The sequence below is a fragment of the Myiozetetes cayanensis genome, unplaced genomic scaffold (assembly GCF_022539395.1).
Source record: "Myiozetetes cayanensis isolate MyiCay16 unplaced genomic scaffold, myiCay2020 scf5-8, whole genome shotgun sequence".
NCBI lineage: Eukaryota > Metazoa > Chordata > Aves > Passeriformes > Tyrannidae > Myiozetetes > Myiozetetes cayanensis.
In genome coordinates this window covers 112,397,070-112,408,470 of record NW_026087742.1, presented here as the reverse complement: position 1 = coordinate 112,408,470, position 11,401 = coordinate 112,397,070, and the positions used below count along the sequence as shown (strand labels likewise).

The 11,401-nt window shown below is 43.6% G+C and overlaps 1 protein-coding gene across 3 annotated transcripts; it reads right to left on the bottom strand.

The window, feature by feature from the left end:
• Positions 1–1,135: 1,135 nt before the first annotated feature.
• On the bottom strand, positions 1,136–7,709 carry RSPH1 (radial spoke head component 1). Of its 3 annotated transcripts, none has more exons than XM_050333743.1 (9): positions 7,641–7,709; positions 7,106–7,219; positions 6,883–6,988; positions 6,040–6,130; positions 5,635–5,770; positions 5,263–5,334; positions 3,614–3,800; positions 3,060–3,200; positions 1,136–1,307 (listed from the first exon to the last, which is right to left on the bottom strand). In XM_050333743.1, exons 1-9 carry the CDS (start codon positions 7,692–7,694, stop codon positions 1,285–1,287), a joined length of 924 nt encoding a protein of 307 aa, XP_050189700.1. In that variant the 5' UTR covers positions 7,695–7,709; the 3' UTR covers positions 1,136–1,284. The 3 variants fall into 3 exon arrangements, with proteins under 3 accessions (XP_050189700.1, XP_050189699.1, XP_050189701.1); XM_050333742.1 differs by lacking the exon at positions 7,641–7,709 and adding an exon at positions 7,408–7,530; XM_050333744.1 differs by lacking the exons at positions 5,263–5,334; positions 7,641–7,709 and adding an exon at positions 7,408–7,530.
• Positions 7,710–11,401: the final 3,692 nt, after the last annotated feature.

The window sequence follows — 11,401 nt, the reverse complement described above, 5'->3', positions numbered from 1 at the left end:
CAGCACCTTGGCAGGTGACAGGAGGCTGAGCAGGCCAGGTGAAACAATAAAGGATGGGGCCATCCAGATGGGCCTGCACAAGCTTGAGAAGTGGGACCATGAGAACCTCCTGAGGTTCAGTGAGGCCAAGTGAACGGGGCTGCACCTGGGTCAGGGCAGCCCCAGAAACACCAAATCATCCAGGGTGGAAGAGACCAGCAAGGTCATCCAGTCACACCCTCACCCAGTACCACCATCATCCCCCCTAAACCATGTCCCTGAGTGCCACATCCATCGCCATGGCTGGGCACAGGGCAGCAACTCAGAACTGCTCTGTGGGCAGATGCACAACAGCCTGACATGCTGAGGGAAACTGAAACATGGTGGGACACCTCACACAACTGCAGCTCTCCAATGAAGGCTCATTAGCAAATGAAGGGCTCCTTAGGAAAGACAGAGAGGGAAAATTTGGAGGAGAATTTTCCTTGAGGTGCAGAAGCAGCTTGAACACATGGACCTGTTCTATACTATGGGCAACGTCTTGGCTGACAGCCTGTGGGTCCCCAAGGATTTGAGTGGGGCACAGTGTTGGGAATTTGTGACAGAGACACTTCCTCACCCTCCTCACTTGACAGTGTCCTTGAAACAGCTTAAGGCAGGCACATGGGAAAGACAGAACTTGAAACTGAGATGCAACACACCAAAAACCCAACCAAAACAAAGCAACCAGAAACACACCAAACAAACAAAGAGTGTTCTAGTATACAGAAAGCAGAAGGAAAAACAGACTAGAAAGGAAGACTTTGAAAACACTGCACCAGTGTGCGACAATAAGAAAAATTAGGTTTGAGTTTCAAGTGGCATGGGGAGATTTAGGGCAGTAAGAAGAGCTTCTCCAGTTGCATCAACAGCAGTCAAAAAACCAAGGAAAATGGAGGTCTGGAATGGTGGTTGAGGGACAGGGAAAACAGAGAGAGCTGGGAAGCCTAGAGGCAGGTTCAACAGGGAAAGATATCAGTAGTGGAAGATTGTGAGGACACAGAATCCAGAATAATTCTGCACTGAATTCTACAACTGACTACCTGCTACATGGAATAAGGGAAGTTTCTGTGAGACTCTGAGATTATAAAAGATCCAAAGATGTACATTCCAGACAGAACCATGAAAGAAATGTTTATTCAACACAACTCACTCTCTTACAAATAACAATATTGCAAGTTTACCACACTAAATTATCTACCTTAAAATATCCTTTTTTCTGGATCTTTGCCTTCAATGGTATCCAGTTACTCTGTTTCTTCTCATTCAACCTCCTAAATCAGTAGTTCCTGCGGAGGTGAAGGAAAGACAAGACATAGAGATGCATTATAAAACACTGGAAAGTAATCCCAGTAACCTGAAACAGAACTCCAGGGCTCTGCTGTCTACCTCAGTCCTCCTTACCCACTGCCTTTCAATGCCAGCACTTGAATTTAACTGTTTTACATTGTTTGTCAGCTGGCAGACAGACTCAGTACACACACACTGACTGCCAGCCAGCCCATATGTAAATCTGGAATAGCCAAAGGATGTCTCCTACTTAGATGATATCATAAGGAATGTGGAGCAAGGATGGAATTTCTTTGTCAACCTAAAATGATGGTAACAGGGCAGGGAATACCGGGCTGCAAGAAAACAGATTTTGTTACATCTGCTCTTTACAGGATCCATAGTTTCTTCATATCATTTCCTCTTCCTGTAACTTCATCTTGCTAAACACGAAGAAAAGGGGAACAATTATGTTGCCTAAATAATTATGGATGGAGACCTATGCTGAAAAATGGATAAAATCATCCAGTCTCCTTGATTCTGGACATGTGTCACATTGCTGTTATTTTCAGGTATTGGTATCAGCCTCTGTGCTGTATCTGACAGATACCTGGGTTTATTTGTTCTTAAAAAGAGTCCCTACAAAAATCAGTGGGAAAACCAGAACTGCTTTTTTGTGGTAGGCCAGAAAAAAATCATTAGAATCAAGCTCAATGCAAATGGTTCTTTGAGCTCAATGGTCTCTGAGACAAACCAGGCTCAGTGCATTTTGCCGATTCCAAAGCACAGGTATGCAGGAAACCTGCTGAGATTTCTGCTGGATCTGATCCAAGCCCAGGGATCCTGTAAGATGTCAGTCCCACACACCAGGTCAGCCACCTGGCTGCTCTGCCCTGAAGCAAGAGAGCACCTTCAGGGACGAACACTGAGCACAAATAAACTATGAAAACTGCAAGAGCTGACCTAAATGTTTTGTGTACACCCCCAGGCATTCTCAGATGGTTCAACAGACTTCCTGACCCCCATGGACAGTGCTTTGCTTCGGTTTATTCCAAAATGGACTGACTACAAATGGTTAAAATTACCTATGATGTTTTTAGACATCATATAATTTACATGCAAGCTTGTACATTTTAACACTTAATAAAATAAAATTAACACAATTGGGTGGAGGCCTATAAGCTAAATATGATTACACACAGATGCATCTTTTTGTTGCTTCTTAGTAACTGTGTATTTAAAACAGGCTTTTGAACAGCTGGGGAGAAAACCTGAGCATCTGAATTTTTAGGAGGAACAAATCAACCAGCGACTGATCAAACCATAATATATGCAATACCTAAAATTTGTTTCTTCAGAGTTATTTTTCCTGCTTTTTAGCTTCACTTGAGAGAATAGGAATACACAGTTTCATTCATGAGAGGAAAGTGGAGCGCTCAAAACTTCCTGAACTTTGCCCAGAGTCTGACATCATCTCTCCCTTTGTATAAGAAACTCTCAGTTTGGAAATTTAATCTCCTACAAATTAAGCTCTGCAAGTGCTGTCAACTGTACATGCAGAAGTGACACAGAAGTGACACAGAAGTGTCACTTTTAATTTGTGCTGTCGCAGTAAATGATCTTGACTACTCATAGTTTACCTCTCTAGAGGACTGTCCCTCTTATCAAAGGCAGAGATTCCTGTGGTCTCTGAGCAGCAGCAGGACTTCACCTGCATTATTTCAGACCCTGACTGCTAATTAAACAATGAGCACACATGCCCCAGTCCTCACCTTGATCCTCCCGAACTTCGTTTGCTTCCTCCTCTTGTCTTCCCTCGCCTTCCTCTCCTGCATCCCTTGCTGGGCTCAAATCTCCACCAGGTTCATGAGCAGAGGGCTCAACATCCCTGCCCTCAGCAGACTCTCCAGTGACTGAAATATGAGAAATTAGAAATACCAAAGAAAACAAATCACAAATGTGCACTCAGCCTTTGCTTTCACGGAGCAGCTACAAACTCCTACTGAAGGCTGCAGTCGTTACTCACATGAGGGATCCCACACAATCTTCTCTAAGTGTTTATGATCAAGCTTGTATGGTATAGACTAAAACAACTCACAGTTGTATCTCATTATGCTACATCAGGTGAAACAGATATACATACATATTGTGCAGTTTAGGAACAGACTTGGCAATTCCAAACACCCAGTACATGGAGATTCATAGGGAAGACAAACCGAAACAAAGCACAACACAAAAACCCTCTCACTCCACTTGATATTAAACCCATAAAACCATGGTCACAATAGTCAGAGCATGGAGTTTCCAGATGTCCAGCAGAACAAACCTTCAGCTGGCGGCATTTCCTCCTCTCCAGTTGCTGCTGCTGCCTCCAGGGGGGTTGCTGTGGGAGTCGGGGGCTTTTCATCCTGGGGGGTCCAGGGTGTTAATTTGGTAATTTCTATTGCTTTCCATGCTGGTTCAACAGGTTCAACAGGTAATGGGACTTCCTCCTCTTCTTCTTCCCCTTTTTCCTAGAAGAGAACGCAAGAAATTCACTTCTCATCCTGTGGGCATTAGGGGAGTAACTAAGGTGATGGTTTTGTGTCCTAAAACCTCCTTATCTGGGTTGAAAATGGCAACACCTTTTAAAGTAATTTTTACAGGTGGAGGAACTCCAGCAGCCACAAATCTTGGACAAGAACTACATTTTGAACCTTGATGAAGACAGCTGACCATTACCAATGATTTAGTTTGCCTTCTTTAAGGCAAAATTTTGTCCCTCCCTTAAACAGAATGGCTGGGAGGAGCGTATCAACTACGGTTCCTCTTCAGTGCCTGCAAAGGAGACCTGATGCTCTGTCTGGTAGAGGCTGCCCTGTCTGTCTCACACAGGAACAGAAACAAAAACAGATGTTTCTGCCTCAATCTTTGCCCTCTGAAAGGATCTAGGAAGGAATAAAGTGCTGCACAAAGCTTATGGGTTTGAAATTCGAAGAGATTTTTTTTAAATTCAAAAAAAATCATGCTTGATTTTTTCCAAATATGAAAAGTCTTATAATGGAACCATTATCTGTATTCCTATCTAATTTATTTGATCTTTTTTTTAAATGCACTTTGTTCTGCAACTACTTTAACTAAAGCCAAGGGGCAAAGTTTGATCTTCCTTTAGTGGCAGCATTGTCCCTTGCTTTACACATCTAATCCAATAATTCCCAACTGAATTGAGAATACCACATACACATTATTTTGGATACTCCTGTGAATCTGATGCTTAATTTGGGGATCTCTTGCTTTTAGCCAAAGAAGGCAAACTCTAAGATAAAATGGGGCATATTACCTTGAAACCAAAACAGTAATATTGATAAATTTTTTATTTTTATAGCTATTTTGCACCATATTAATCAAAAATCTTTCAAAACATTCATGCACGAAAGAGGAGGAAAAACAGGCCCTGAACCCAGCTGCTCCCTACAATTATCAGAAACTGTGGATATCAAGCTCCTGACAGGACCAGGACAACAATATTTCCAAAACATGAGTCTGCTGGAAATTACAATTTGTATGCATAGCACCAAGCAGCTCAGAAATACAAGGAGAAATATTTTCCCGTTTCCTCGTTTTCAGAACAAAGTGTAATACAGGCTAAATGTACAGACAGATACATCCACATTCTTCTGTGGTTTGAGCCTTCAAATGTTTTGGGAATGTCCTGATTCTCCTAAACTTTGAGAAGAAATGATTCATGTCTGCAAGATCACACCTTGTACTTGTCAAAGCTTCGACAGTAGGGAAGGTAAAGAAAAAAAGCAAAATGAAAACCTCAGTCCTTAAGAATGCACAAGTTTCCACCCTTCTTTGGCTGGTAATACCTACTTCAACATCAGTGTCTACAGGGCATTTTATAGGTTACTCAACAACAGATCTGATTAACTGAGTTCTCTGATATTCAGAGAGTATCAGAGAAACATTAATTTGAGGCAGTGTCTCTTTTACCTGCTCCAATTTTATGTATTCACCATGCTGCTCACATCCAAAATCAAAGACATATTTGCCACGACCTAAAGGCTGCATAAAGATACAAAAACGTCAGCAGAAACTAAACAGTTCAGTCTAGGCACAGAAATGTGAAATATCCTTTACTACAAAATCCACACAATAATCAACAGCACTATAGCTTGAAAGCAAAGTTGCAGAGAAACTTGGCATTGTGTCCTACAGATTAATTCAGTTTCATGTGTTACACTTATGGCACAAGAAATAATACAGATCAGGAGCTTAGTTCCTTATTTTAAGTGGAAACAGATCATATTAAGGCAATTGCCTGCAAAGTGTTCACGTGAATAGATAGTTCTGCCGCACACTTACCCTTCCATTGAAAAACCTGCCCAAAAATCTATGGTTTAGGTGGATAATTTCACCTGGTCCTTCCTGGACTCCGTTTGCCCAACGACCAACATACTTAGATCCTGAGTCTTTATAGACATATATACCTTGTCCATGCCTATGGAGAAAATCATAATTTTGCTTTATATCACTGGAATACTAAGAATTAAGGATTGCTATTGTATTTAAGGTATGAAGTTGTTATTTTTAAGGCATTAAAACTGTATTAATTAAGCAGCTGAAATTACTCAAGGTGGACTAAATTGCAAGGTCACCCCTGGACTTGATTTGCTGCAGTCAGACATGCTTTGAAAAGCATCTTTGCTTTTTAGTGCCATTGGGTGACTTGAAGAGCATGGAGAATGAAATTCTAAGAATGAAACAAACCTCTTGTGGTTAAACCACTCTCCAGTGTAGGTGTCTCCATTTGCATACACGTATTCTCCGTGGCCCTGTCTCTGGTCATCCACCCAGTCTCCTTTGATGACAAAAGGATGCAAACAGTGTGAGATGTGGTTTATTTCATGGTGTGATACAGTGGTCTCCACTATCACTCCCCATTATCATCATGAACACAGGAGGCCATGTAACAACCCGGCCCTACGTTTAAACTGGGTAATGTGGTACAATTGCAATAGACAATGTGACATTTCCACACAAATTTAAAGGGTAACTACTTTAATTTGACTCATTTGCTGAGGTTGTCCTGTCAGACAGGGGGCACATACACTCAGAAGGATGCTAGACTGTGTGCCTTAATTATTCTTCTATTCAAACTTAAAAGAAATATTCCAAAAAAAAGAATATAATATTTTGTAAGGATGGACCTAATAAAGTCCTAAAATAATTTATACTGAACACATCTGTGGTTCAAATTATCATCCAGGAATAAGGAACAATGCTCTCTTCTACAAGGATTGCACTTATTTGCAAAAGATACTTAATATTTCTTGGGACTTGGAACACCCCACTTCAAAGGAGGATATGACAAGAATAAAGCACTAATAAATATCATACTTCTCACAATAATATATCCTAAATCCCCATAAATAAACTCCAAACTTCTCAAAGCCATTACTAAAGAAGGAATGAAAGGAAAACATCTTGTAGCAAATGCATCACCTTAAAGTAAGACATTCTCCAATTCACTATCTCTATGCATTTAGGGGAAGAGGGGTGAATATGTCCTTGTAGTAACAGAAATCCCTGAAAACGTGCTCAGTGTTTTACCTGAATATTTTGATCCATCTGGATAAAAAAAGATACCCTTGCCATGCTTTTTGTTTTGAAGGTAGTTTCCAGTGTAGAGAGCACCGCTCTTAAACCTGTAGGTCCCCTGGAACACATTTGGCACAGACAAAAAGACACTTGTCAGCTCTCGCCCTTGTCCCAGGCCGGTGCCCAAACTCACAGCCCGGGGGGAACGCAACCACAGCCGGTGTCCGTGTCTTACTCGCCCGCTCCTCAAACCACGCTCGTATTCCCCGTCGTACGTGTCCCCGTTGGGCAGCCGAGCTTTTCCATAGCCGTGCCGCTCCCCTTCGGCATTGCGATCGCCGTCGTATTCCTGCGAGAGGGAACAGTGAGAGGGAAAGGGGCGTGTGAGGGAAGCCGCTCCAGCCCGGCTCAGCCCGGCTCAGCCCGGCGCCGCTCCCCTCTTTGCCGCCGCTTGTTCCCTGTCCCGCAGCCCCGGCCCGCGGCGCTGGAGCCGCTCCCGCCCGCTTTCCCCACGGCCCCATCCCCGTCCCCGCGGACCCCCACGCCGGCCTCGCCCTCCTCGGCCTCGTCCTGCTCCTCGGAGCCCAGCTCCGACATGGCCGCGAGTCGCCGTCGCCGTGACAACCCGAGCCGCCCGCGGCGCCGAGCGCGGCCGGGCCGCCCCTCACGGCGGGGCCGCGCCTGGAGAGCCCCGGAGCCCGGCCCAGGGAGTGGGTCTAGTCTAGGGAAAAAAAAAAAACCAAACCACTGCGAGGAGATCTCATCCATACACATAAATATCCCCAAAGGGATGATGCCAGGCTCTTCTCGGTGGTGCCCCGCATCAGCGCGAGGAGCAATGGCCATTGACTAAAACACAACAAGTTCCTCCTCAACAGGAGGAAGAACATGAGGAGCGGTCTTATTAAGCAGGAAATTCTCTGTACTCTGGCTTTTTTCCAAGCCCCTCCACTCAATCGGCCTCGGCAGTGACTTACGTAACTCCAGTGTCCAACTTCAGCCACCTCAGTCAGTCAAGAGCCTCCCTTACTAATATAATTACAGATAAATCACTGCACCCATGGAAGAGAAGGGCTCTCCTTCCTCAAAAGACCAAGGAGAATGAAAGGGAGAAGCTCATGAGGAAAAGGAGAGAGCAGAGTACATCAAAGCCTCCCCCCCAGTCCGTATTAACCAGCAATAATACCCCGAATGGAAAACATTTGATTTGTATTTTATGTAGCATTTTCTGTGTTTTATTTGCGAGCTGCAGTATTCAAAACTAACCACTCTTTAAAGAGATTTGATTTGCCTCAATGCAAGGTAGCTCTTTCTGACCCTTTGCAGAGGAAACGCCCTGAAACTCTGCCCTGGCGAAGGCAAGGAATGACAACTGCATTCCAGCTCCTGCCTGCCTCCTGCAGATGTTGAGGACAGGTTGTCTTGCTGAACGCAAGTTGTATTTCACTCCTCTGCAAAGCAGCAGCTTCACAGAGCTTGCAGGAGCTTGGCAGGACTCGGGGCCTGCCAGTGATACAGGAGTCAGGCAAAACACCTCACTGTCCCTTTGCACAGTAATTTAATGGCTGAGGTTTCCCAAGAGGAGCCAGGCGAGGGTATGTGTGGTGAAAAGCAGCGAAGGCATCCAGGCACCGGGCAGAGGAGGTGACATTTCCGAGGCAGGCAGCAAAAGGAGTGGCAAGTGGTTGGAAAACAGGTGGAGGTCACCTTATACCCTCAGTCAAAGCTTTACCACACAAACCAGAAGAAAAACAGGGTCATCTCTATACAAAGACACACCATACTCAGGTAAGTTTCTTTATTTTCATAGGTAGGACTCAAAATAGCCAGTATTTGCATAATAAATAAATAGCAATAAAGTCTCACTTCTGTTGCACATGTGTCTTTTTGTTTTCAGCTGGGAAAAGATGAAAAAGAAAGAGACTATTGCTAAATACCTCCGTGTTCATAGGAACCATGTGGTCTCCCATGTTAACACTCAGTCACTAATATGAGAGCACTTTCCCTTTGAAACAGGTAAGAACACTGAAATTAAACTTTGTCAACTGGCAGGGCATTAAGAAGCCCTACATTTATTAACTCAAAACTGTGTGGTTATTTCTCCTTCCTGCACATTCCTAGCACTTGACTAGGGAAGCATAATTTGCATGAAGTTGCACTGTTAATAAGCAGCTGCAGAATGCGCAAATTAGTGCTCTGACTGCTCATATCCTGCAGAACTGACATGAGTGCACACTATCTGAAGCATAATCTGTGCAGTTCCTTCTTTCTTACTCTTCATGACACCTCTGTTTCTTCTTGCACCTAAGCTTGGCTAAATTCTTTTCTCTACAATGAGGCTATGTCTCCAAGTATAAAACTGGTCACTTGGTCTGTGAGTGGCATATTTATTCTAAGCAGACACTGAGGCTCAGGGCTATAAGGGAAAATATGTTCGGAATGCATGTGGAGGTGCTCCCTGTTAAACTCAATGATAAAAATAACCAGACATGTCTTATGGCCTCGAAGGTGACGTAGCCCAGGGGACAGCTGTGACACAAACAGGAGGCAGTGACAAGCCACCAGAGTCACTCCCCTGGACGGTCACTAATAATGATCATTACCTGCTTTTGCTTATTGTTTCAGAGCTCCGAAGGAGGAAAAGGGCCTGAAGGAGCAATAGCTCAGTTTTCCTGGGAAACAGCCAAGGACTATTTCTTTATAAAAGTAAAGCTGCTCAGAACCCAGAAGTGGCAGACAGCACAAATGCCTGTATGTCAGGATCACATAATCTTACTTAAATGAGGGAGGCATCATTTAAAGTTTTCTAGAAACTGCCTTGAGAGGAAGGAAAATACAGCTTATAAAGACACATATAATAATTATCAGGAAGGATTTATTTTGTAGTTTCTGGTCTTCCAGTTGCATTTGGATGTGTTGGAATGTCACATTAAAGTTAAGCTTCAAGTATGTGACTACTGAAAGGAGCGCTGCTATCATCCTAACTTTCCTGTTTTTTCCTTTTTTGTCAAAGGACCAACAGAATATTGTAAATATTCTTAAGGTCCTGCTGAGCTTGTATATAAATTTCATTTGTCCAAAGTCCTGAGAGGGTTTGTACTGGAAAGACAGTGACATAGGGAAGTTGGGCACAAGACCCCATAAGGTGCCTCCTGTGGGAAAGGACAGCCCTGGATGTTCTTTTTATCCTGCCTTGCAGGTCCTCGCTCTCAATTGAACCAAAGAGCTCCTCTGCAGGGAGGAATGGCCAAGAAGTACTTTTAAGGCCTGTTATGCTCGTGGTTCTCCTTGGACTTTACCCTCTGTTAGGAGGGGGGAGACTTTTGGCAGTGCAGATATTTTGCAGGGAAAGCACTGCTGTGCCAGGCCTGGGCTCGAGGCTCCTTCCAGCACTGGCCAAGCTTTGAAAACACACAGTGCACAGTGAACATTAGAAATGACAGGACTGTCTGGTCACCTCTACATTGCAATCAGTGCCTCTTTCAAAGGGGTGACAGAAATACAGCAGGGTGCACACATGACCTCTGATGTGGTGAAGGCAGTGTGCTGCTTCATTCACACTTGGTGCACTTAGGAATTCCTGCCCCCAGGAGCTGGCTGCTCTCTGCCCCTGTCCTACCATGCATCCTTCTTCCAGGGACAAGGCCCCTGGGAACCAGCTTTTCTCCACTCACCCTGCAATGTGACTCTAGGGAGCCACTTTTCAAATTCTGCCATCAAAATTAATAGGAAGAGTGGAGATAATTTGCCTGATTGACAGGTCGGTTTCCTCACTTCACATATTATTCAATCATTACTGACAGAGCTGGTTACTCTGTGAGGGCCAGTCCTTGGCACTCAAGTCATCTTGAGTTTAGCTCTGGGCTAGATTAGAGATGCAAATGAGCTTTGCTTATGGCAGGGCAGACTTGGGCAGCATTATGTCTTTTGACAGAACAGAAATCTGTAGGTAAATATTTTGCCATCTCTTTCTCTTTATAACAGCTAAAACCACAGTCTAGAGCAATGTAATTCATGGTCAGTACCAGATACTTGCAAAGTGTAAACAGGAGCTGTCAGGAAAATCTTAATGAAGTCAGCTTTCTTCCTCCTGAAACTTAAATATAAACCAGGTTGTTTTCATCAGCCTTTTGGAGGAAAACTGTGGGATAAGAGAATTAAAATAATATCTGAAGGGCAGTCCTTGGGAACACATATTCCAGGTCTTTTTAATATTCTGCAATAAATACTATCAGACACACTTAAAATATTTTCTTGGATTAAGGGAGAAAACAGTGGACAAAGTGGAATTTACTGCCACTAACTTCCAGGTAGTGTGTTTTTTCCCTCCAGTTCAGAATTAAGCAAAATTCTGAAATGTCAAAACCCTTTGCAAAACGGGAACTTCTCTCTACACAGCTCTTTTTAAAGGTTTTTACAGGCAAAATGAAATATGCTTACTCTGTATAAAGATAGCCTCTTTTTGTGCTAATAACCAAGCCAGAAAAACAAGTAAATGACCTTTCAAGCCACTCAGTTTACAACTGCCTCC

What these genes read in the sequence shown, in the direction of transcription:
- RSPH1 (XM_050333742.1), bottom strand. Translation starts at nt 7,467, where the DNA reads ATGTCGGAGCTGGGCTCCGAGGAGCAGGACGAGGCCGAGGAGGGCGAG. An exon ending in GAGTGGTTTAACCACAAGAG is followed by an intron (nt 5,771 to 6,039) that starts GTTTGTTTCATT and finishes TTTTCTCCATAG; the next exon opens with GCATGGACAAGGTATATATG. An exon ending in CGAAGTTCGGGAGGATCAAG is followed by an intron (nt 1,308 to 3,059) that starts GTGAGGACTGGG and finishes TCACCTCCGCAG; the next exon opens with GAACTACTGATTTAGGAGGT.